At 39.7% G+C, this 24,777-nt stretch overlaps 1 protein-coding gene across 2 annotated transcripts in view; it reads right to left on the minus strand.

Moving 5' to 3' along the window:
- Positions 1 to 24,777, minus strand: part of LOC311129722 (PTB domain-containing engulfment adapter protein 1) — a 141,693-nt gene that overhangs the window by 23,425 nt on the left and 93,491 nt on the right. The window contains exons 1-2 of one of the 2 annotated variants that reach the window (XM_084162133.1): positions 8,864 to 8,944; positions 1,416 to 1,497 (exon numbers count right to left, since the gene is read on the minus strand). In XM_084162133.1, coding sequence (XP_084018259.1) covers positions 1,416 to 1,443 — 28 coding nt within the window. In that variant the 5' untranslated portion in view covers positions 1,444 to 1,497; positions 8,864 to 8,944. Of the gene's footprint in view, positions 1 to 1,415; positions 1,498 to 8,863; positions 8,945 to 24,777 lie in introns of those variants that run through there. The other variant, XM_084162132.1, reaches the window with a different exon arrangement.

Below are 24,777 nucleotides of genomic sequence, written 5' to 3' on the forward strand. Positions count from 1 at the left end.
ATTAAGGTGAATGAGGAAAAGTAATTTATTTAGTTTTGTTTATTTTTACAACCACATTTTGGCATCAGTTCAAATGAATAAATATAGGATGAAGGAACATACAAGAAATAAAGAATATCTGCTAAATACTAATTATAACAAAGTGATTGACACAGGTCTGCAGGAACTTTGCTCATAGGACACTAGAAATATAGACGTAATAATGCTAATTCCCAAATGCTATCGTGAAAGGATGAAAGTCCCAGTGTTTAAAGAGTACAATGAATAATCTGTGCTAAAACATTCAATCTCAACAGGAGGCTTTTAATAACCACCACTAATGCATGCATGCTGAGAGTGCAATATCGACTCAATATATTGATGAATAGCTAGCGATGAATCTGCACAGTCATGCACTGTAATGAGACCTGGAAAATAACATTATAATCTGTATAAGAAACGTTTGAGCAACTAGATCTGTCATACTCTTTTGTATTTCCTTACCAAGCCCTATTCTTAATCAGTTATGAGCAATGCTCTGGTAATGAATGGTTGTCTCCAAAAGCCCTGTGTTCTGTGTCGGTCTGGGGTAAAATGTCGGTTGTGTTCGGGGAGGGATCGAAGGGACCTTTGTCCTACGCTGAAAGGCTTTAATGCCCTCTTTATGCCAGATGGCTGGATGCGCCTCTGTAGTTCTCTACAATCGCACAGAACTGGACTGTGTGCAAGTATGTATGGGGGCATTTGTGGGCCCATCAGTGCGAGACGGGGAATGGTAAACTGTGCTACTGTGTCTACTTCACTGACTACATTCTGTGTCAGCTGTGAAGCCATAACTTCTCTGTTATGCCCAATCTTAAAATAGACTCCCTAAACGTGCCCTCCAGAGTCGGAGTTCAAAATATGACAAAGTATCAACTTAGATTCTTGTGAAAGTAAAACCTATGAAAAATGACAGTAGCGGAGCACCTTAGCGCCAAGCTGTATTTCAATATCGTCCATGAAAGGGAAATCTAATCTGAACCAGGAGTAGAGATCTGCCTAGCCTGATATGTCTTCATCTCCTCATTGGGTGACTGACAGGGCCGAGGTAAATTATAAAACTGAAATAACATTAGAACACTCAGGGCCACCTGGGCCCAAAAATTGTCCAGTAGTGTCTTTGGACTTTCCGGGTCTGTTGATTCATGCGAGTGGAGGGAGTTGGAGTGGTAGGACAGATGGCAAATACGTCAAGCTGTTGTTGCGAAACCGCAGCGGTCGTGTCAGACATTTTCAGTACTACAGTGCACATGTAGATTACGTAGTTAGCTCCAGGTATAAGAACAAGTAGCTCACCGAAACATGCACAATCATAATATCAGCTGAAGTAGACGGTGTGGAGAAACTGGGCTTTACAGATGGGGAACAGAACCCAAATCTGTCTGAGTGCTTACCTTTTTTCCTGTTAAAGGCCCGGTTCATACTGGAAAACCTTGCGTCTTTGTGGTCCCTTCTGTGTATTTGCCAATACTCCACCTCAGGAGGGAAAAAAACAAAGTCTTAGAATCTTTTAAAACCTCAGGTCTTCAACAAACAAAACATGGAAAATGTTACCAAACAACTGGCCAGATGTCAGCCTCTGCTTTAAGAAACCCACCCTGTCACAGAAAGCCAATGTTTAGGCAGACAGAATATACGCCAATGAAAACCTAAACCAACCTTCAAAACACGTTGTATTTACCTTTGGGTTAAAGTAATTTACCATCTGAGTATGGGAGGTGACCATTTGTTTTTATTTTTATGGCTAGACTTGTTAGTAGGATAATTTGTCATTGTCGATTTAGCACACTAAACATGACAAATATCTCAAGAATTCTACCACTGCTGGTCGATTTCGTAGTAACAGTGAATATTGCTTGAGACCATTTTCTGGAAAAGGTTTTAAGACTTAGGACTGTTTTACATTTTTCTCAGCCACAATATGTTGCATTACAGTCTAATCTTCCTGGGAGAATGGCGATATGTGCTTGTCGATGGCTGCCCGAATAAATCAAACCAAAGTAGATGCATTATTGTAGCAAAACATCAGTTCTGATTTCAGCAAAGTCAGTTTTAAACTTCACATAAAGCGTAGTTAAATGCTGTCATATTCTCTGCTGGATATACATATATGAATAGTGAATAGGCACGGCACACTTTGGTTATCTACATGTTATCTCCGAACATTCACTGATAATCCCAACCAAGTGTGAACTTTTAATGCCAAAGATACATGGCAAGAAAGAGGGACATCTCAAGTTAAAGTTTTGTTGCAACCTTGCAATCTCTCCCCCCCCAAAACTCAAACATAGTGTATGAATGAAGATGTTGTGAGAAACATCATGTGAGCAGCCAACACATTATGCATGCAATAAAGCATTAACAGCACATAGTCTATCAACCTTTTTTGGTTTAAATGATTAAATAAACTCTCATACAGATAGACAAAGTAAATTCTGCCTCAGAATAGGTCTTGGCTCAATTATTTTGACAGTTGCTGCTTTTTTATTCATCTCTTTCCTTACACATAGTGATTCAAATCCTTCTAAGCCAATTTCTCCTTTGTTTTAAAGTGATTTCAGAAACAGGTAGAAAATCATTTCAAAACTTAAATGTAATGAAGTACTGATTTAACTCTTTATTCATTAGGTAGGCTACATGTGATTCGAACATATTCTGATAAAGCATGAGAATCATGAGATGAGGAAGCATTGAGTTGATCATTGAGGTAGGTTATTGATCATTTCTGAAACCATTGTTCTGGTGTATCTTCCAAAGGCCAATTTCCTCATTTTCTGCTAAGGAATCAAATGGAATACCTCAGATGAGTTCCAAGGATACAAATGACTTTATTGTCCAGACATACAAGCCATTGTGAATCAAACAATAGAATGTCCACTTGATTGAAAAGTGCACTTTAAAATAATTAAAAGGCTCCTGTCTTTGTTATGTATCCCTTTGATACAACGGAAGGATGAGACCTTCCTTTCTAGATGGAAAATGTAGCATTGGGCTACAGTACTCTTTCAATGGTGAATTATATGCATTGCAATGAGGATGGCACTGACCATTGTGTGTAATGTGTCACACTGAAGAGTTCATGGCAGGCACATGCTTTAGCAACCTTAAATCAGATGCTCAACAGAGATTGCATAGGATGAGTAGGTGTACTGTATAGGCACTGAAGGTGATGTATTGTATTTGACTTTGCAGCAGGCCAAGAACATACTTAAACACGTGCTATACCATATTCTGTGACACTCACAGATATAATATGTAGCATATACTGTATATAACAATGCTTACAATAGTCCAGCTAAAGACAGTAGTTCCATGCATTTCTCTTTTCATAAGTTGAGACAAACTGACAACTTAACTTCGGAAAGGACATTTTTATTTGCTGACATATGCAGAGGAGCATTGCAACATTCAGGATATAATGACTCTTACACGTGGGGGAGAAAATCACATGTCTAGCTCTGTGAATAGGTCTATGATTTCAGGGCTACTTTTTAAAGAGTGGCGTGGTGCTAAATGCACTGTGGCTCACGCAACGCAGGAGTCTCAAAGGAGAGGGCAAACATGCTGTTTGACAGCCAGACCTGAGAAACTGAGCGGTTGTACAATAATAAAATGTGCAAATAGTGATTGAAATCAGAGAGCAGAGAGCAGTAATGTTTCCTTACTCCATGCAGAGAGTAGTCTCAAAGTTAATGGATGTGAACTGTGAGCTGGAAACTGTGATGAAAGCTTTGGTATTACAAATCCATAAACAAGACAGAAAGCAATTGCAAGTGTTCCTATGTCTTATCTGTCCTATTTGAGAGATACAATATAAGCGACAGTTTATTGTTATGACATTACGTGAGCCACCACATGGAAATGCCAGCTCTGACTGACTATTGTGTAGCACCTTCAGCATGCCACTGAGAACCATGATTCCTTCCCATTATGAAAGGAAAATTGAAAACTAGCAAATCACCATAATTTAAACAGAACTATAGCACATATAGCAACAAGCTTCCTACAATAACTATTTGTCGATAAGGATACTAGGATAATGTCAAATGGATAATGTCAAATTGACAAAAAGATTATGTTTAAACATGCAATTATTACGATTATTTTCACAGAGACAACTTTATTTAACAAAGGTCTAAAACCACATTGTGATGTTGGGAGATGTTTTCTTTCTATCTACAATGGTCCTTCAGGGGGCAAGGTTCAACTGGAATGAGCTACAGGGTGTCGATTGGGATTTTTACAAACCAGTATGCCAAAACAGAATAGCTTTGTTACTTAAAAAGACAGCTTGTGTTTGTTTTTTTACGGCCAAATATTGTCCCCGCCTCAGAGCAATGCAGAGTCAAATGAACATGGACAGCAGCCATGTCCACAATTGAGGGGAGACAGGGCAACTTTTCTGCACATCTCAACACATTAGACATAAACAATTGGCTTGGGGCCAAGTCACTTATTTACACTGCTCAAAAAAATTAAGGGAACACTAAAATAACACATCCTAGATCTGAATGAATGAAATAATCTTATTAAATACTTTTTTCTTTACATAGTTGAATGTGCTGACAACAAAATCACACAAAAATGATCAATGGAAATAATATTTATCAACCCATGGAGGTCTGGATTTGGAGTCACCCTCAAAATTAAAGTGGAAAACCACACTACAGGCTGATCCAACTTTGATGTAATGTCCTTAAAACAAGTCAAAATGAGGCTCAGTAGTGTGTGTGGCCTCCACGTGCCTGTATGACCTCCCTACAACGCCTGGGCATGCTCCTGATGAGGTGGCGGATGGTCTCCTGAGGGATCTCCTCCCAGACCTGGACTAAAGCATCCGCCAACTCCTGGACAGTCTGTGGTGCAACGTGGCGTTGGTGGATGGAGCGAGACATGATGTCCCAGATGTGCTCAATTGGATTCAGGTCTGGGGAACGGGCAGGCCAGTCCATAGCATCAATGCCTTCCTCTTGCAGGAACTGCTGACACACTCCAGCCACATGAGGTCTAGCATTGTCTTGCATTAGGAGGAACCCAGGGCCAACCGCACCAGCATATGGTCTCACAAGGTATCTGAGGATCTCATCTCGGTACCTAATGGCAGTCAGGCTTCCTCTGGCGAGCACATGGAGGGCTGTGCGGCCCCCCAAAGAAATGCCACCCCACACCATGACTGACCCACCGCCAAACCAGTCATGCTGGAGGATGTTGCAGGCAGCAGAACGTTCTCCACGGCGTCTCCAGACTCTGTCACGTCTGTCACATGTGCTCAGTGTGAACCTGCTTTCATCTGTGAAGAGCACAGGGCGCCAGTGGCGAATTTGCCAATCTTGGTGTTCTCTGGCAAATGCCAAACGTCCTGCACGGTGTTGGGCTGTAAGCACAACCCCCACCTGTGGACGTCGGGCCCTCATACCACCCTCATGGAGTCTGTTTCTGACCGTTTTAGCAGACACATGCACATTTGTGGCCTGCTGGAGGTCATTTTGCAGGGCTCTGGCAGTGCTCCTCCTGCTCCTCCTTGCACAAAGGCGGAGGTAGCGGTCATGCTGCTGGGTTGTTGCCCTCCTACGGCCTCCTCCACGTCTCCTGATGTACTGGCCTGTCTCCTGGTAGCGCCTCCATGCTCTGGACACTACGCTGACAGACACAGCAAACCTTCTTGCCACATCTCGCATTGATGTGCCATCCTGGATGAGCTGCACTACCTGAGCCACTTGTGTGGGTTGTAGACTCCGTCTCATGCTACCACTAGAGTGAAAGCACCACCAGCATTCAAAAGTGACCAAAACATCAGCCAGGAAGCATAGGAACTGAGAAGTGGTCTGTGGTCACCACCTGCAAAACCAGTCCTTTATTGGGGGTGTCTTGCTAATTGCCTATAATTTCCACCTGTTGTCTATTCCATTTGCACAACAGCATGTGAAATTTATTGTCAATCAGTGTTGCTTCCTAAGTGGACAGTTTGATTTCACAGAAGTGTGATTGACTTGGAGTTACATTGTGTTGTTTAAGTGTTCCCTTTATTTTTTTGAGCAGTGTATATCATCCCGAGCATGATGAAAATGGTATCAAAACTGCTTTTTTCACAGTCTTTAAGGTCCTTAAGTAGGTGATGTCCTGATTAATAGGGGAATATGATTCATTATGGTTAGTCTAATTTAAGAGTGGTAGATTGAAACAGCCCATTCAATATCTGGAGTTTCTGAGAAAACATCTGTTTTTCAAATTTACTTAAAGGTCCAATGCAGCTGTTTTTATCTCAATATCAAATAATTTCTGGGTAACAATTAAGTACCTTACTGTGATTTTGATCATTTTAATTGAAAACAAAGAAACAAAAATAGCTTCTTAGCGAAGATACATTTCTCAAGCAAAAATGTTGCTAGGACTGCCTGGGAGTGGTCTGAGTTTGGGAGGGGAATATTACCAGGCAGGCCAAAACTCCATCCCACCAAAACAGACAGAAATTTCAGGCGGTCTTTTCAAACAACTCTTATACTAAATGGGCATTATCATCATTTCGACAATTTCACAGTATTATTCCAACCTCAGAGTGTGGAGATATATATATATATATATATATATAAAACACAGGAAAATCATGTTTTTGACCACACTGGGCCTTTAAATAATAGCCTACTACAATCAACAGCGGATATCTGGACAACCATATGTATCACTCACTGGAGCGTACGGATTGATTATTCTTTAGACCAATGCTCAAGGGGAAGTGTTCCCTGAGTGCTGTACCTGTACCTTCTCTCTCCTGATCCTGATGTTAACCAACAGGACTTTAGGCCCACAGACCACAGCTATAAGAACAACTTCCACCTCGACCTATTTCCACAGGAAGTCATTTATTTCAGGGATTAACCTTAAGCCAACTCATGACCAGGGGCACCAAGGTATAAAACCCTAACTAATGAAATTAAACCTAAAGTATCCCTTCCACGACATGTCAATGAAAATGTGCACAAAACATAAAGCTATATTCAAGCAAAGCAACTAACTTCACAAAACTTAATTCAATCAAATTGGCCTAGTTCAAGTCAATTGATTAAGAACTGGGCTACACTTTACAGTGTATTCAAACACACTCTTTTGAATGTTGGGAGCAAAACTGTTTCCCTAATTCCCTCTATCCCAAAACTCTACCAAGTCACACTGCAGTATTATGTCATTAAAGGTGAGAACACAGTCAAAATAATGTGCCATGGATAGCTGGAGTAAGTGGCTGTATCTGTCTATTCAAGTAACAATATCATTTTCTCCCCCTTGTGGGCTGTTTGTTCATGCCAATATCTTGCTGCATTACTGCCTATAATGCCTACTACTACACCATTCCATTTTGTTTATGTGGCTTCACTGTTTACAGTCTGAACTTGGTTTGAACTCCTCTTCTAATACAGATTCAATGAATTGCGTTGAAAGGTCAGGACTAAGATACACATGACCTACACTCAATTGGAGTCACTATTTTAGCAGAATCATATCAGTCAACCCAATTCAAAGCAATAACTTTTCTTCCAAAAGACTGACCGCAAAAATAGAATTATCCAGAGGCACAATTAAGCGCTAGCCTATATCTAACGGCAACCACTAAGGGAATATAGGGGAGCAGACTGCAATACCCTCTAACAGTGGATGTTTTCTTACTATACTGTTGGACTGTGTATGCCTGGCTGTGATGTCACTCATTATGATTGACAGAAGCTGTGTTTGCTCTTTTTAATGGCTTCCTGGGTTGGTGATTCACCCTGTCTTGGGAGAACCGTATCCCCAATCTTAGCACAGTCTCAAACTTCCCCACTGCTATTTAGGAGGGACGACAAAGACCATAGTTTACAGTACGCTCACGTGGCCGAAAGCATCTGAGGACACACTAATGCTCTGAGCACTTACAGTAGTGAATAAACACTATCAGGTCTGATAATCAAAGGAAATGGAACATAAATAATGCCACTTGACACTTTAGAGACATGGTTAAACAGCTTCCCATCAGTGTACAACACACAGTAACAGTTATATTAGTTGGGAGCAAAGATGTGCAAACATATAAAGCTCAATGTTTGAAAGACAAAAACAATAACAATCAATACAATCATTCAACACTAATAACATACCAGAATGTATGTATGTATTTTGCATTACTGCTACATAATGAGTCAAACACGTATAAGCAAATATTTCACTAAATGTGGCATAAACTCATTAATTAGGTTTATCATTGGCCATTTGCTCAGACAAACATGCGGTCAGTTGCGCAATTCAACTCCAGTAACTCAAACAGTTTGAATTTAGGTTGGGAAACAAACTTTTGGGAAACAAAATGTACCTACTTTGACCCCAAGGAACAAGTATTCTCTCATGCCCAAAAAGCAATCCGCAAACAAAAAGCAGTGTGAAAACGTGACACTTAATGGAAAAAGAATGGTAGAAAAAACTAAAAGTTTATGTCCCCTATAAAGCCTCTCCAGCTGCCGCTAATCTGAGCCATATGCACTAAAAGGCATCCAGCTTTTGACATGGGATGAAAACACGCACTGCTGTCCCCTAAAATAATGCAGCTCGGAAAACAACAATGCTTCTTTGTTTCTCCACTCGCTTTCACCCGCTCTGGAATTTAGCTTGCTAAGTGCAACACGTTAGACATTGCCAAAACAATCTGTTTATTAATTTACCCCAACATTCCACAGTTGAATCAGCCGGGATCCTAAGCCAAGCACAGCGATCCTTTACCCTGTTGCCCAGAGGAACTAAAATAAGAGTGGCTTTGGAGTGGTATTACAGAAACATGCAAAGACGACCAAGCAGCAGGACCAAAATAAAAGTGACTTACTTGCTTTGAAACCGGGTGGAATACTGAGAAGAAGGAAGTTCCAGCACAGTCTAATAGTTTTCAGCTGTGGGCCAGATGGTGATACATTCAGGACTGCGGTAGAGGAGATGATGGGTTTGGAAAACTCCAACAAGGGCTTTTTTACAGAAACACGATACATGAATTTCAGAGTCAAAATACCTCCACCTACATTTTATGCAAAAGTAGTTTTTTTAGCAACTTTTCTGGGAGGATGTAAAAAAAAAAAAAAAAAAATTCTAAAGAAAGAGGAAAATTCCAGAGGTTTCAGTCCAAACTGTAAATCTCTTTGACTTATATCCCTTTTGGAGAGACATGCCAATATGTATTTTTGCCTTTAGGTATTCAAATCACAATGTAATGTGCCTGAAAAGAAACCCTGAATCTATTAAAAAAAAAGCTAAAGAAAATGCTTCGTTTTGAGAATTGGGGAAGACAATATTCTGTGAAAAAGGGTTTCTACTGCAGCTGTAGAAATACTTGAGCGTAGGAACAGTGGATCCTAGCAGCTTGAACTGTGTTATACCTTTGTGAAATCTGACACTTCCATGTCTTATTCAACGCTTGGAGATGAACTGCTCATCAGGCAGGGCATCAGGCAGGAAAACACATGGCTGAAACTGACAAACAAACACCATTGATCAAAAGCCATTGTGTCTTCTTGTTGGTGAGAGGTCCAGGTTATCTGACATTAGGGTCCTTATTCAATCAAAGCTGGTAACCAGATTTCCTGGGATTCTTGCACTGCAAGTCATGTTCGAAACCAAACCCAGTTTACAGTGTGAAACAAAAATAAACTAAATTGCATGTTAATTCAAACATACCTTCTCGCTCTAGGGAAGGTTCTATAGGTTTGGATTGAATACAGGCCCAATGTGGTGCCATGATTGTTTTGGCTGGGAGTTCCCAGGTTTCTGCTTTCTGAGTACCATTTAAAACATGAAGGGACCTGCTCTCAGGATTCTGAGGTTCTGTTCACACTTTATTTTCCTAACGGTTTGCTCTTTTTCGTCCTCCATCATTTCATATTTCGGTCTTGTATGGACAGCTGGGGTGAGGTATGGTGTTAAAAGGTTTGTGCAGACATTTGCCAGCTCTCAAAGTGGAGGCCCTTCAACACATCGCAAAGTATAAGATCACGTATGAAGAGAATTTCCAGCCATTACAAGATCCGCTGATACCAACGCACCTTCTCTGTAAAGTTAAAAGATCTCATGATTAACTGAAACTTTAGTGTTTCACCACATACAGTATTTTTGACACTATCAGGGACATGTATCTATGAGTAAAAACATAAATGACTATGACCAAAATAACATTTACTCCCAGCACTACAGTATAAATAAGATTGACACTTTCACACCTCTAAACCAATTGCCACGCTTAAAACATTACATCTACTGTGGCTAATTTATACCATGGCAGCGCTTTTCACAATGTCTGCAAAGGCACCTTGGAAAACCTCATAAATCTACTTAACTTCTCTCAGATCAATATCAATCCCCAGATTGATATCCCCAAGACTTTAAAGTTATCCTAAGATGTAGAGTGGGTAATATCAGTGTTCTTGGGCAATTTGCGTTTGACTTTTCTGATTCCTCAAGTTAGGGAAACACAGACTAAATAAAGAATTTCACACACTGGTAATTGTTTTTGAAACAAATAAATACAAAATATGCTAACTCACTCATATTATTTTATTAATGATCTGTTTAATAGGTGCTATACTCCACACAATGATATTATGAATAGTCAGTTGCTAACAAACATTGTTTATCAACATTCAATTTACAGAGACATATCAAACCAAAATCAATGTGCGACCAAATTGAACCACAGAAAACACAATAGGTCACACACTGGCATTTCTTGCTGATTCTACAAGCCTGGCAAGCTTGTAAGAACAAGCATGGATTTTAGTGTTAGGTAAAAGGTGAAAACGGAGCGGCCTCTTGCAGGCTATATTCATCAGTAATTGGAGGACTTACTGGTAACACACCAGGCACGTGCACAGATAGGAGTCTACCTGTGCCCAGCACATGCCCCTTCCCCCCCCCCCCCCAATGCCCTTTTGGGTGGTCGTATATTTTATTTTTGGTATAAAGTTTTGCTGTTGTTGTTGTTCTGAATCCATTGCCAACAAGTCATTGTGACGCCATCAAGTCTGCCACCCCGTCCGTTGGTTGTGCCTGTTGGTCTGCCCTGTATAGAGCTCGCGCGCGTCAGATATCCAAACATGCATGACTTGACATGCGGATCACCAGTCGAGTGTGTGTAGCTAGATACCTAGTTTAAAGATGCACAATGCAGAAATCGCTCCGTCATTTCCTTTTTTATTCTAATAGTTGACCTAATTTCAGTTTATGTGACAAAACAAGCAAGTATAGTGTAGAGAATAAGTAACCACATTTACCTGCACACCAATATCCCGTTATTATTCGGGATACTCAAATATTCTGTTTTTGAGTTGATGCATATAAACATCCTATCCCGTTTACAATAACCCGAAAAAGTTTGAATCCCGGTTATGAGAAACCCGGATAAGATCCCTGGGATATGCTGAACTTAGACGGGATACTGTGGCAGGTAAACATATTTTCCCGTTTAGTGTTGTTTTTCGCTGTCTGCAGCAGGATCAGTTTCGCATATCATGAAGGGTTGTGTAATCTTTTCATCTGATTGTCAAACAAATCACTTCAAAAATTAGGCTACCTGCGCAGTTTGATCCACCATAAGTCCATAATAATTTATTTTTCTGATACTCCGTACTGGACCGTATAGCTTACTGGCTATTCACCCCTAATTTAGACAACTTTCTGCTTATAATTTCAGACATTTGGTAGGCCATATTATAATTTCCAACATTTGTACATGCAGCTTGTCTTCTGTCATAACTTGTTGCCCCAGAAGACTAAATAAAGTAGTGCTCACCAGAATAATGTCTTACATCGATAGAACAAATGCATTAGTAATCTAGTTAACACTGGAAAAGTTGTCTGTTTCGTTTAGGGACCGGGAAGAAAACGCAATAACCTAAATAGTGGAAAGATTGGTATTGTGCAAAATGTCCAAATGTCATCAGTTTGACCGGTTTTAAGGAAATTAAAAGCTGAGAAAATGATGAAAAACATTTCTGATAAGACTTAAGTTCATCTTGGGTGCAAATGTTATGTGGTTGAAATACTGTCTGCTTGCATAACAGTGTCAAAGATAACACATTACACGTGCATTTACATTTTCTCAAGAGAAAGAAAGAAATCATATTTCTTCACTCCTTTTCCCAAGACAAAATTAACATTTGTTGTATCATTTTACTGCAAGAAATGCATAATTCTGCAGGAGTTATTATGCTACATGTGAGAGGTTATAGGCCTACAGTCAGTGTCCATATTTCAGTTACTATTCCATTTAACCCATATGATCTTAAATGAGGAATATTCTGTTTATTCATGGTTACAGGGATACTCGTGAGCGGGATATCAAAGTTGCATGTAAACATCTTATCCCGAAAAAGACCTTAAGCGGGATATGAGCTACTATCTGGAATATTGTGCACATGTAAATGTGGTAAGTGTACCATCTAAACCGCTGTGAAATATTTTTTCCCTTACCAGAAATATTGTATTTTCAGCTGCTTGAAGCTTGTGTACAAAACCGAAAGTAAGAGACACAAAAACTAAACTTAAGAACAGGAAGCATAGAAATAGCGCACATAGAACAGATCTGCCGGTTCTTAGACTTGCTCTCAATGAAAATGATAGATCTATAACTCACATTTCTATGTGAATTTGGTCGGGTCGCCCAAAAAGTTACATATTGCAGCTTTAAGTACTGCCACATAGTGATGGCGGATACAGTTACGTATCGAAATATTATTTTTGACGATATATTGTTTAGTTTTGAAAACATCGCAATATCATTTTTGCACTAGTTGGCAAAACTCTAGTATTTTCCTTCATAGCTTGTTCGCCATCGTCTTTTTAAATAGGGAGCCAATTTGTTTTCAGCACTTTTATTTCCATGACTGATCTAAACTAATTTTCTCATGGCTCTCAACTGTCCCGCTGCAGCAGCAATATGGTGAACAATATGTTTGGAACATCGAATCGCAATAAAATCACAGTATCGAATCGCAATACATATAGAATCGTGAGACTCGCAAAGCATATCGTATCGGCACCTAAGCATCGTGATAATATCGTATTGTGAGGTCCCTGGCAATTCCCAGCCCTACTGCCACAGCAGCATAACATTTGATTAACACTTGATAACACTTGATTTACATCATCATCAATATCAGTCTGGTTGGCTGATACGCACAACAGAGAGAGGCAGAAAGACAGAGAGGAGTGGCTGCATCAATGATCCAACCCAACTCCTTCCCTTCCTCAGTCAGCAGCAGCAAAACAGGTAGTCTAAACTCTAGCTAACCATCTTATACTAAAATATCCACGCAAACGACTAGCCAGCCAGCCTTATATCTTGAGTTAGAAGATTATGAATATTATATTATGTAGTTATTATTTAAGAGCATTGAAGATAAATCACAATCAGTAAAAAAAATATATTAAAAAAATAGCAGATATACATCAACATCAATGATCAGCTGATAGCCCACACTCGTTTCCCGATGTCAATTATGTCTTTAGGAGGCACTGTAACTAGCTTGCTTACAGTTTGTGATGAGTGAGTGTGTTGTCGCAGATATAAATAGGCCTTTGCTCAAAAATAAAAAAATGTTCACAACTGAGTCAATTGCTATGTTATGAATTTCGAGATATGAATTATGAAAGTCGTTTTGGGGGTGCCCTTTTTCAGTTTGAGGACCTGTCCACCTGAAAGGTCTGTGTACGGCCCTGTAAGACACGGTCTCGCTTTCTAGACAGCTCGAAAGGCCAGAGTGTCTACATTGAAGAGTGTGAGTTGTGTGACTGGCGAATCAACAATATACATTTTTATAAACACCGGAAATGTCAGCTGAGTCTAATTCTAGAGTACAAACAAAGTTTTGGTTATGAGAGGCCAGTTATCAGGAAACTCCCTCGGTCATCACACGTTGCACGGCCATGACATCAACCGGAGGTACAACAATAAAACACACTCACCATCTGTTTACACTTTGGTTTACCACAGACATGGGAGATATTTTGTGAACTGCAGAGATATTTTGGTTGAGCAGTATCCATTGTACAATACTCTACTACACCAAGAAAGAAAGCAAACAAACATGTTTTTATACTCTTATGCCGGAACCTGTGTACATATTTTCCACATAAAGTGACCAGGAGCATTTGGGCTTTGATTTTGTTTTCCACCCCCCAGTCTAAATCTCCAACGTAAGTCAACAAAGCCAGCCCTTTCCTGAAAACTGCAAGCACATTTATTTTTATTTTTTATTTCACCTTTATATAACCAGGTAAGCCAGTTGAGAACAAGTTGTCATTTACAACTGCGACCTGGCCAAGATAAAGCAAAGCAGTGCAATAAAAACAACAACACAGAGTTACATATGGGGTAAACAAAACATAAAGTCAAAAATACAACAGAAAATATATATAGAGTGTGTGCGAATGTAGTAAGTTATGGAGGGAAGGCAATAAATAGGCCATAGTGCAAAATAGTTAACATTTCGTATTAACACTGGAATGATAGATGTGCAAAAGATGATGTGCAAATAGAGATACTGGAGTGCAAATGAGCAAAATAAATAACAATATGGGGATGAGGTAGTTAGGTGGGCTAATTTCAGAATGGCTGTGTACAGGTGCAGTGATCGGTAAGCTGCTCTGACAACTGACGCTTAAAGTTAGTGAGGGAGATAAGAGCCTCCAGCTTCAGAGATTTTTGCAATTCGTTCCAGTCATTGGCAGCAGAGAACTGGAAGGAATGGCGGCCAAAGGAGGTGTTGGCTTTGGGGATGACCAGTGAGATATACAGGTGGGTGTTGCTATGGTGACCAGTGAGCTAAGATAAGACAGGGTTTTGCCTAGCAGTGATTTATAGATGACCTGGAGCCAGTGGGTTTGGCGACGAATATGTAGTGCGGGCCAGCCAACAAGAGCGTACAGGTCACAATGGTGGGTAGTATATGAGGCTTTGGTGACAAAACGGATGGCACTGTGATAGACTACATCCAATTTGCTGAGTAGAGTGTTGGAGGCTATTTTGTAAATGACATCGCCGAAGTCAAGGGTCGGTAGGATAGTCAGTTTTACGAGGGCATGTTTGGCAGCATGAGTGAAGGAGGCTTTGTTGCGAAATAGGAAGCCGATTCTAGATCTAACTTTTGATTGGAGATGCTTAATGTGAGTCTGGAAGGAGAGTTTACAGTCTAACCAGACACCTAGGTATTTGTAGTTGTCCACATACTCTAGGTCAGACCCGCCGAGAGTAGTGATTCTAGTCGGGTGGGCGGGTGCAAGCAGCGTTCGGTTGAAGAGCATGCATTTAGTTTTACTAGTGTTTAAGAGCAGTTGGAGGCTACGGAAAGAGTGTTGTATGGCGTTGAAGCTCGTTTGGAGGTTTGTTAACACAGTGTCCAATGAAGGGCCAGATGTATACAAAATGGTGTTGTCCGCATAGAGGTGGACATCTTTGAGGTACATCTTTGAGGTAAGGCTTCAGCTGTTTCAGCTGAGCATTTGTTTTCAACCATGGTATGCTACAGGGCAGGAAACGTTGTGTTAGGTCTTTATGTCACAGTCCCAAACTAGAGCACACAAAGCAGAAAAGGAAGCTATCTTATAGTCTCGCGGTCTTTCTAACTATAGTTATAAATGGATTCAGGCTATGTTGAAAAACATGTCCTTACATAAAAGCAAACAAAATGAAAGTAGAAATATTTGGAGGGGGAAAATGTTTGACAGCTGAGCCAACTGTTGATTCTGTTCAATTGTACAAAATGTATTGAAATCAAACTTCATAGACAATTATATTGTGCATACAGACAAGCTGTGGGCCATTATGTATTGGTGGTCCTGCAAACTCAAATATCTGCGGTCATCTTCGCAACGCATACCAACACTAGTCCTCTGCACATAGAGTTGCTCAAATCAAATGTTGTGTCAGGTATTATTGTCTAGATAGAAGCTAGAAAACACTACTTTATCCAACGGTCACTAGGGATTTTGCTGTATCTCCCTCCAACAATAAAACATGACAGCCAATCAGATAGAGTCATCCACTTCCCAGGGCCAATTCCCAAGCTGTCCCAAGGTCATGCATGCTGATCCAGCAGCATAAGCAGTCCTGAATGCTCATAAGAACAACTGGTTTCCCCCACATCCAAAACATCTTATGGTTAGTGGCACAACCACCATCTGCTGGGACTGTGTTATTTTATCAATACACAGCTGTTGTGTCCAAAGCTTTAGGCTAATCCACCACTTCCAGAACAGTGAAATTGAATGTAGGCCTGCATACAGAATTCTCTGAGAATATTAGTGTCCATTACATGGAGTTGATGTAGCAGAGGGGTTAACGGCTGCTATTTCTTGATGGAATAATTTGTCTAGCTGGCTGCTCTGCTATGGAATGTAATGAGGGAGTAATGTGGGAGAAGTAAACACTGTGAGAAGGAAACCTAATTGGCAATTAGCTGTAGTTTAGGAAGGAACCCTGGACTGGAGGTGAACCAAACGCAGGGAGAGGACATTTTCATCTATCACAGTGTCATTATAATGGGTTTGATCGACCCTTTGCCCAAGTTAGGGATGGAACTTCTGTAGTCTCAAATTTGTAACGGTGTTACTTTGTATGCATGTGGTATTATGCATTAACGAAAACAAAGGGATATCTCTTTCAAAATTATGAAATGAGTTTCAACATGAATCTGAGCTGCGTTTACACAGGCAGCCCAATTCAGAGCTGATCTGATTAGTCAAAAGTCCAATTAGAATTGGGCTGCCTGTGTAAACGCTGCCAGAGAGACCCATTGATGTCACTCTCACAGTAGCTGTTGCTTTCAAACTGCTTAGATCAGGGTTTGATCTTATCCACAGATAGCCAGTGTGGGTGCAGGCTTTTGTTCCAACCAAGCAGTTACATACCTGATAAAAAATACACCGGCCCTTTGCCTTTGCAAATAAGTATAAGTGATCGAGTAGTGTCTCAGATATTCCTCAGAAAATAACAGATGTCTTCAGGGTATGTCAAGAGTTTCAAGGCTTTCAAAAGGTCACAGCAATATATCTTCTTGGAATCGTATCTCATATTTATTTTCAGAGATCATATCTACCACCACTCACCATAAAAGTTTGAAAGGTTTTTGAGATGAGAGCACAGGGATGGCACAATAAAGTGACTTGAATGGAGAATGACAGATGTCTTGCTATTGTCTGAGGTGATGTCAACAATATACAGTGCCTTCATAAAGTATTCACACCCCTTGACTTTTTCCACATTTTGTTGTGTTACAGCAGGAATTTAAAATGGATTCAATTGAGATTTTGTGTCTCTTGCCTCCACACAATACACCATAACGTTAAAGTGGAACTACGTTTTTAGATTTTTTAAATAAATTACTTTAAAATGAAAAGCTCATCTTTGTACCCCACACATACAATTATTTGTAAGATCCATCAGTCGAGCAGTGAATTTCAAACACAGACTAAACTACAAAGACCAGAGACATTTTCCAATGCCTCGCAAAGAAGGGCACCTATTGGTAGATGGGTCAAAATAAAAAAAGCAGACACTGAATGTCAGTTTGAGCACGGTGAAGTTATTAATGACACTTTGGATGGTGTATGAATACAGCCAGTCACTACAAAGGCACAGACGTCCTTTCTAACTCAGTTGTCGGAGAGGAAGGAAACCACTCAGGGATTCCACCATGAGGCCAATGGTGACTTTAAAACAGTTAGAGTTTAATGGCTGTGATTGGAGAAAACTGAGGATGGATCAACAACATTGTAGTTACTCCATAACACTAACCTACATTACAGAATGGAAAGAAGGAAGCCTGTACAGTAAAAATATTATGTACAGTACAGGCACTAATGTAAAACTGTTAAAGAATGTGGCAAAGAAATTCACTTTGTGTCCTGAATAAAAAGTGTTATGTTTGGGGCAAATCTAACACAACACATCACTGAGTACCACTCTACATATTTTCAAGCATGGTGGTGGCTGCATCATGTTATGGGTATGCTTGTCATCGGCAAGGACTAGGGAGTTTAAAAAATAAATAAAGGGAATAAAGGGAATACAGCTAAGCACAGGCAAAATCCTAGAGGAAAACCTGGTTCAGTCTGCTTTCCAACAGACACTGGGAGACCAATTCACCTTTCAGCAGGACAATAACCTTTAACACAAGGCCAAATATACACTGGAGTTGCTTACCAAGACAACATTGAATGTTCCTGAGTGGCCTAGTTACATGTTTTACTTAAATTGGCTTGAAAATCTATGACAAGACTTGAAAATGGCTGTCTAATAATGATCAACAACCAACTTGACAGAGGGTGAAGAATTGCTCAAAGAATAATGTGCAAATATTGTACAATCCAGATGTGCAACACTCTAAGAGACTTACCCTGAAAATCTCAAAGCTGTAAGACTCACATTAATCCCCCCCAAAGGGGATTCTAACATGTATTGACTCAGGGGTGTGAATACTTAGGTAAATTAGATATTTCTGTATACGTTTTTATTTTAATTTTTTAAATTTCTAAAAACAGGTTTTCACTTTGTCATTGTGTGTAGATGGGTGAGAAAAAACAACAATTTAATACATTTAGAATTCAGGCTGTAACACAACTAAATGTGCAATGAGTCAAATGGTATTAATACTTTCTGAAGGCACTGTATACTGTAAGTGAGGGCAAAGACGTCAGTTCAACGTCTAGTTTTCATTTACATTTGGTTGAGTTCTCAACTAACGTGAATTCAACGTAAAATCAACAAAACAATTCACCATGTCGTTGGGTGAAGAAGTTGGGTGAAGAAAATACAAAATTCCCTTACTTTGATTCGTTTTTTCCAAATACAATATTTTCTACGTTGACTCAACATCATCACATTGATTTTTGGTGGGTGAAATGAGTTGGAAAAAACACTGATTCTAGGAATTGTTGCCCAGTGGGTTGTTGCATTGTTGCACATTATACAGTAAATCAATCAATCAATTAATATGAATATTGCTATAAATTCCATGCTCTACACTGTTAGTATCAAGGTTATGAAAAGTGCTGGCATGTGTTGACTTTTCCATTACAAAAATAAATCACATCTGTGTTTTCTTTGCACTCCTCTGTCCTTGAGCAAAAAAATATGAAACCACATCTCAGAGAAAATTATTAAAGTAGTCTCACCTACAGTACTGTATATGTCTGCGACTACCAGAGATAAATTAAAAACAGACATATTCCAATAAGTAAAGCAACATAGAGGACTGACAAATGGTGTTGCAAAGCTACACAGGAGAGTAGAGAACAGAGGACACTGAACAACAGCTTCAATATCAGAGAAATATAATGATCAAAATAATACATTGAAATCTATCAACATATGACAAATACCTTAAGAGAGAAGTGGAACATACAGTGGGGAAAAAAAGTATTTAATCAGTCACCAATTGTGCAAGTTCTCCCACTTAAAAAGATGAGAGAGGCCTGCAATTTTCATCATAGGTACACGTCAACTATGACAGACAAATTGAGAAAAGAAAATCCAGAAAATCACATTGTAGGATTTTTAATGAATTTATTTGCAAATTATGGTAGAAAATATGTATTTGGTCACCTACAAACAAGCAATATTTCTGGATCTCACAGACCTGTAACTTCTTCTTTAAGAGGCTCCTCTGTCCTCCACTCGTTACCTGTATTAATGGCACCTGTTTGAACTTGTTATCAGTATAAAAGACACCTGTCCACAACCTCAAACAGTCACACTCCAAACTCCACTATGGCCAAGACCAAAGAGCTGTCAAAGGACACCAGAAACAAAATTGTAGACCTGCACCAGGCTGGGAAGACTGAATCTGCAATAGGTAAGCAGCCTGGTTTGAAGAAATCAACTGTGGGAGCAATTATTAGGAAATGGAAGACATACAAGACCACTGATAATCTCCCTCGATCTGGGGCTCCACGCAAGATCTCACCCTGTGGGGTCAAAATTATCACAAGAACAGTGAGCAAAAATCCCAGAACCACACGGGGGGACCTAGTGAATGACCTGCAGAGAGCTGGGACCAAAGTAACAAAGCCTACCATCAGTAACACACTACGCCGCCAGGGACTCAAATCCTGCAGTGCCAGACGTGTCCCCCTGCTTAAGCCAGTACATGTCCAGGCCCATCTGAAGTTTGCTAGAGTGCATTTGGATGATCCAGAAGAGGATTGGGAGAATGTCATATGGTCGGATGAAACCAAAATAGAACTTTTTGGTAAAAACTCAACTCGTCGTGTTTGGAGGACAAAGAATGCTGAGTTGCATCCAAAGAACACCATACCTACTGTGAAGCATGGGGGTGGAAACATCATGCTTTGGGGCTGTTTTTCTGCAAAGGGACCAGGACGACTGATCCGTGTAAAGGAAAGAATGAATGGGGCCATGTATCGTGAGATTTTGAGTGAAAACCTCCTTCCATCAGCAAGGGCATTGAAGATGAAACGTGGCTGGGTCTTTCAGCATGACAATGATCCCAAACACACCGCCCGGGCAACAAAGGAGTGGCTTCGTAAGAAGCATTTCAAGGTCCTGGAGTGGCCTAGCCAGTCTCCAGATCTCAACCCCATAGAAGATCTTTGGAGGGAGTTGAAAGTCCGTGTTGCCCAGCGACAGCCCCAAAACATCACTGCTCTAGAGGAGATCTGCATGGAGGAATGGGCCAAAATACCAGCAACAGTGTGTGAAAACCTTGTGAAGACTTACAGAAAACGTTTGACCTGTGTCATTGTCAACAAAGGGTATATAACAAAGTATTGAGAAACTTTTGTTATTGACCAAATACTTATTTTCCACCATAATTTGCAAATAAATTCATAAAAAATCCTACAATGTGATTTTCTGGATTTCTTTTTCTCATTTTGTCTGTCATAGTTGACGTGTACCTATGATGAAAATTACAGGCCTCTCTCATCTTTTTAAGTGGGAGAACTTGCACAATTGATGGCTGACTAAATACTTTTTTCCCCCACTGTATGTGTGCAATGTGGTTCTCACATCCCAAGGTTACTCTATGACTCCTGCCAAGTATTATTATACTCCCATTCACTGTGTGATCTGAATAGCATCCCTTCAATTAAATTAGTAAAATCCATAAAAAATCATCAACTAACAAATCTATAAGTCCTCATAATACCACTGTCATAATAGATTGTTCCGTTTATATCATACCGTAGCTCAATATCAATGTACCAGAACAACCTGGCACAGAAAAGGGTAACTCAACACATGAGTCTAGAGTTCATACAAAAAGCCAAATAAATCACACAAGCAGAGATAATTATTAATTGTGAGTAGTTAAGAGTTAAACAGTTATTAGGCCATCGACATCCAGAAAGCACTGTCCTCCTGAGACAGTAATTCCACACGGGGGGGGGGGGGGATTGAGACACTGTACAAAAAAATACATGCAATTCAAAAATAGATGTAGATAAATGTAGAAGTCTTGCTCAACGGGGTCATTTGAATCTTGGAAACAGAGAGTGGAAACAGCTGACATAGCACACTATTTCTGGAAAGGCATGTCAACTTCTCTGAAATGTATGGACAAAATTATCTAATCTGTCAAGGGTCATTGTCTGGGAGCCCTGATAAATTGAATGCTTCCCCTGTATCTTGCTTCAGCTTCATCACGAAATCCACAATGTCTATAGTGTCAATGACAGATAATCCCCCTCGACCGCCACAGTCAAGCATCTTGGCAAATGCATTCAACAAGGTCAGATATTCTGCAGAGTAATTTTGGTGACAATTCATTGACATTGACACTTTCTAGCCTGTTAATTTTTGCTGACATAGAGATTAACTCCAAGCTCAAATAACATTCTATCAAGTTTCAAATTTACACTGCCTTAGGACCTCTGGGTACAAACTGGGACACATTCAATTTGACACTTGTGGCTATAATTACCTTGACGTTGCATGACAGGAGCATTTAGTTATTAACCCCCATCAACTTTCCTAATGGTTCTTAAAATCTCAAAATGGTACGCAAGTTGCTTCATATAACAACAGTGATGTGAAAATGACTTATTCAATTATATATACGCTACCGGTCAAAAGTTTTAGAACAACTACTCATTCAAGGGTTTTTCTTTATTTTTACTATTTTCTAAATTATAGAATAATAGTGAAGACATCAAAACTATGAAATAACACATATGGAATCATGTAGTACCCAACAAAGTGTTAAACAAATCAAAATATATTTTATATTTGAGATTCTTCAAATAGCCACCCTTTGCCTTGATGACAGCTTTGCACACTCTTGGCATATGTGTTATTTCATAGTTTTGATGTCTTCACTATTATTCTACAATGTAGAAAATAGTAAAAATAAAGAAAAACCCTTGAATGAGTAGGTGTTCTAAAACATTTGACCGGTAGTGTACGTCAGTGACACTTTCTCCCAAGGCTTAAATAACGCATTGTAGATTGGATGATTACAAAGATTATATGTGACAGGATTTCCATGTGTTCTACTTTGTAGTTGTATAATGCGTATTCATAGAATGCTATGCATTGGAAGCATTCAAGTGCTTCAAGTGAATGTAAAGAAGTTGGCCCACTTTCAATATGTCAAAGTAATATCTGATGAAGATGAGTAGGGTTCAGCAGGAAAGTAGGTTAGCGCTAACACATCTTTGCATTAGTTGAATGGAGCTTTGCTTCATAGAGAATGGTATCTAATTAGATGCTTTGTTAGATGATCAAACATGCCTTCAGCATAAAACACCTTTCATCCTATTCCAATATTTACATACAGTATGCAAAACGTGGGCCTACTTTGCTGTTGAGGTTGGCCAGTATTCTTCAACAAATTAAAAAAGATTCATTCAATGACTATATTTGAGGAGAAAAGGTTTTCCAGATAGTCGTATTTGTTTTTGCTGTCAATAATGCAAGCTGAACGCTCAATTTTTTCTTCTTCATACATTGTTTTGGACCAAAATCTGTGTAGGTTGGCACTAAATAGACATGCACAAACACAGAAATGTTGGTTTTCTCATGTTGTGATATCATCGCGTTGATAGAGTTTGGGGACTGTGTATCATCACTACAGACTCATGTCACAAGAGCCATCACACACCCACACACATAGCTGGAAAAACACTAATCTCCACTCGCTCCCTTGGTTTCCTGTCCTTAGAAAACCCAGCACCCCCCTCCATACACACACTCTCCCTCATACACACACACACACACTGTTGAAACTATTCATTGTGCAACTTTTGATTTTAATCCATTGCCCATCTTCACATTAACCTGTCCCCCACAGTGAGACAAACATATTTGCATGAGGGGGTGTAGCAATTGATCAGATTTTTTCTGTGATTTTTGCCTGTAGCCTATTGCTTCTCCATGGGATCTAATGAGTGAGCCAGTTCCATATAGGATGAAATAAAACCTCTACTTAACCTATTTGGCAGCCTTTTATTAAGTACATTAGAATTGCAGATTTGCCCGTGTAGTCATTGGAAATCCGATTACCTGCCGCTGATGCATTACATGGAGTTCCAAAGCTGTGGGAGCACCGCATGCAGGCAGGCAGGCAAGGTGTTGTTCACCATATCCTAGTAGTATATACGAATGGAAGGGAGGGCTACCCTGAGTGACCTCTGGGATCACTTAACATTTGTCTGAATAAATTGGAGCGGCAGGTGTAGAGATTAGGGTTGAATATTTTCCCTGTATTTTTCAAAATGTTCCATCCCCAGATTTCTTTTTCATTTTACTCATTTAGCAGACGCTCTTATCCAGAGCGACTTACAGTTATTGAGTGCATGCATTTTTCATACTGGCCCCCCGTGGGAATCGAACCCACGCGTTGCAAGCGCCATTATCTATCAACTGAGCTACAGAATAAATCACTTTTCTCCTGGGTAACCCGGTATTTCCAGCCCAAACCGGAAGTGTCATTCTAAAACATATAAATATGTCTGGATTTCATGAGAGCTTTGATCTGCATGAAAATTCAAGCCTGATGCTACCTGAGCCTGATGAGCTATAAATTAGACATTTTATGAGCCCAAGCCCAAAAAAGGCCAAATAAAATGACTGTGCCGTTATATTACGTGTGACAGAAAAACATAAAAGCCCATAGATGTAGCTATGCTTTCTTAGGTAAACAAAACAAAATAAAATCTCCAGTAGGCTAATCATTTTGAGTGTGGGCTGTATTACTGTACTGTATTATACTGTATTATATGGACTGGAATTACGCACCTCGTTCAAACCATGAAGCTGGGAGAGAACATGCTATGCTGATGCAGGACATGAGGCTTACAAAGTTACAATTATAGGCTAGCAATTTGATTAACATTTTGAAAACATTTTACATTTTTTTATAATTACTGGACTACCTTTCGTAATATTTCCCCTAATGTTGTGCGACGTGCATACAGAAAAGGCTACCTTCCAAAATATTTCCCCTAATGTTGTGCAACTTTCAACAGTTAAATGAAATACGTTTTGTTGTCCTCATCTTCATCATTGTAATGACGTGCTTGAATAATATAGGACTACAATAAGATGCAAATGGCTTTCACTTCTCTTCACGAAGATTGAATGGTTATGGGTCTGAATCAATAACTGGTACAGCCTACTGCCATCGTGCGTTCTCTCTTTCAAATTCCCTGTGACTTCTATTGGCTGCTGTATTTAACATTCAGCAAACAAGAGGTGCAAAAAATTTCAGCTAGCTATTGTAGTCTAGCTTTTCCTGG

Source organism: Coregonus lavaretus, assembly GCF_964263955.1.
Source record: "Coregonus lavaretus genome assembly, chromosome: 5".
NCBI classification, from domain to species: domain Eukaryota; kingdom Metazoa; phylum Chordata; class Actinopteri; order Salmoniformes; family Salmonidae; genus Coregonus; species Coregonus lavaretus.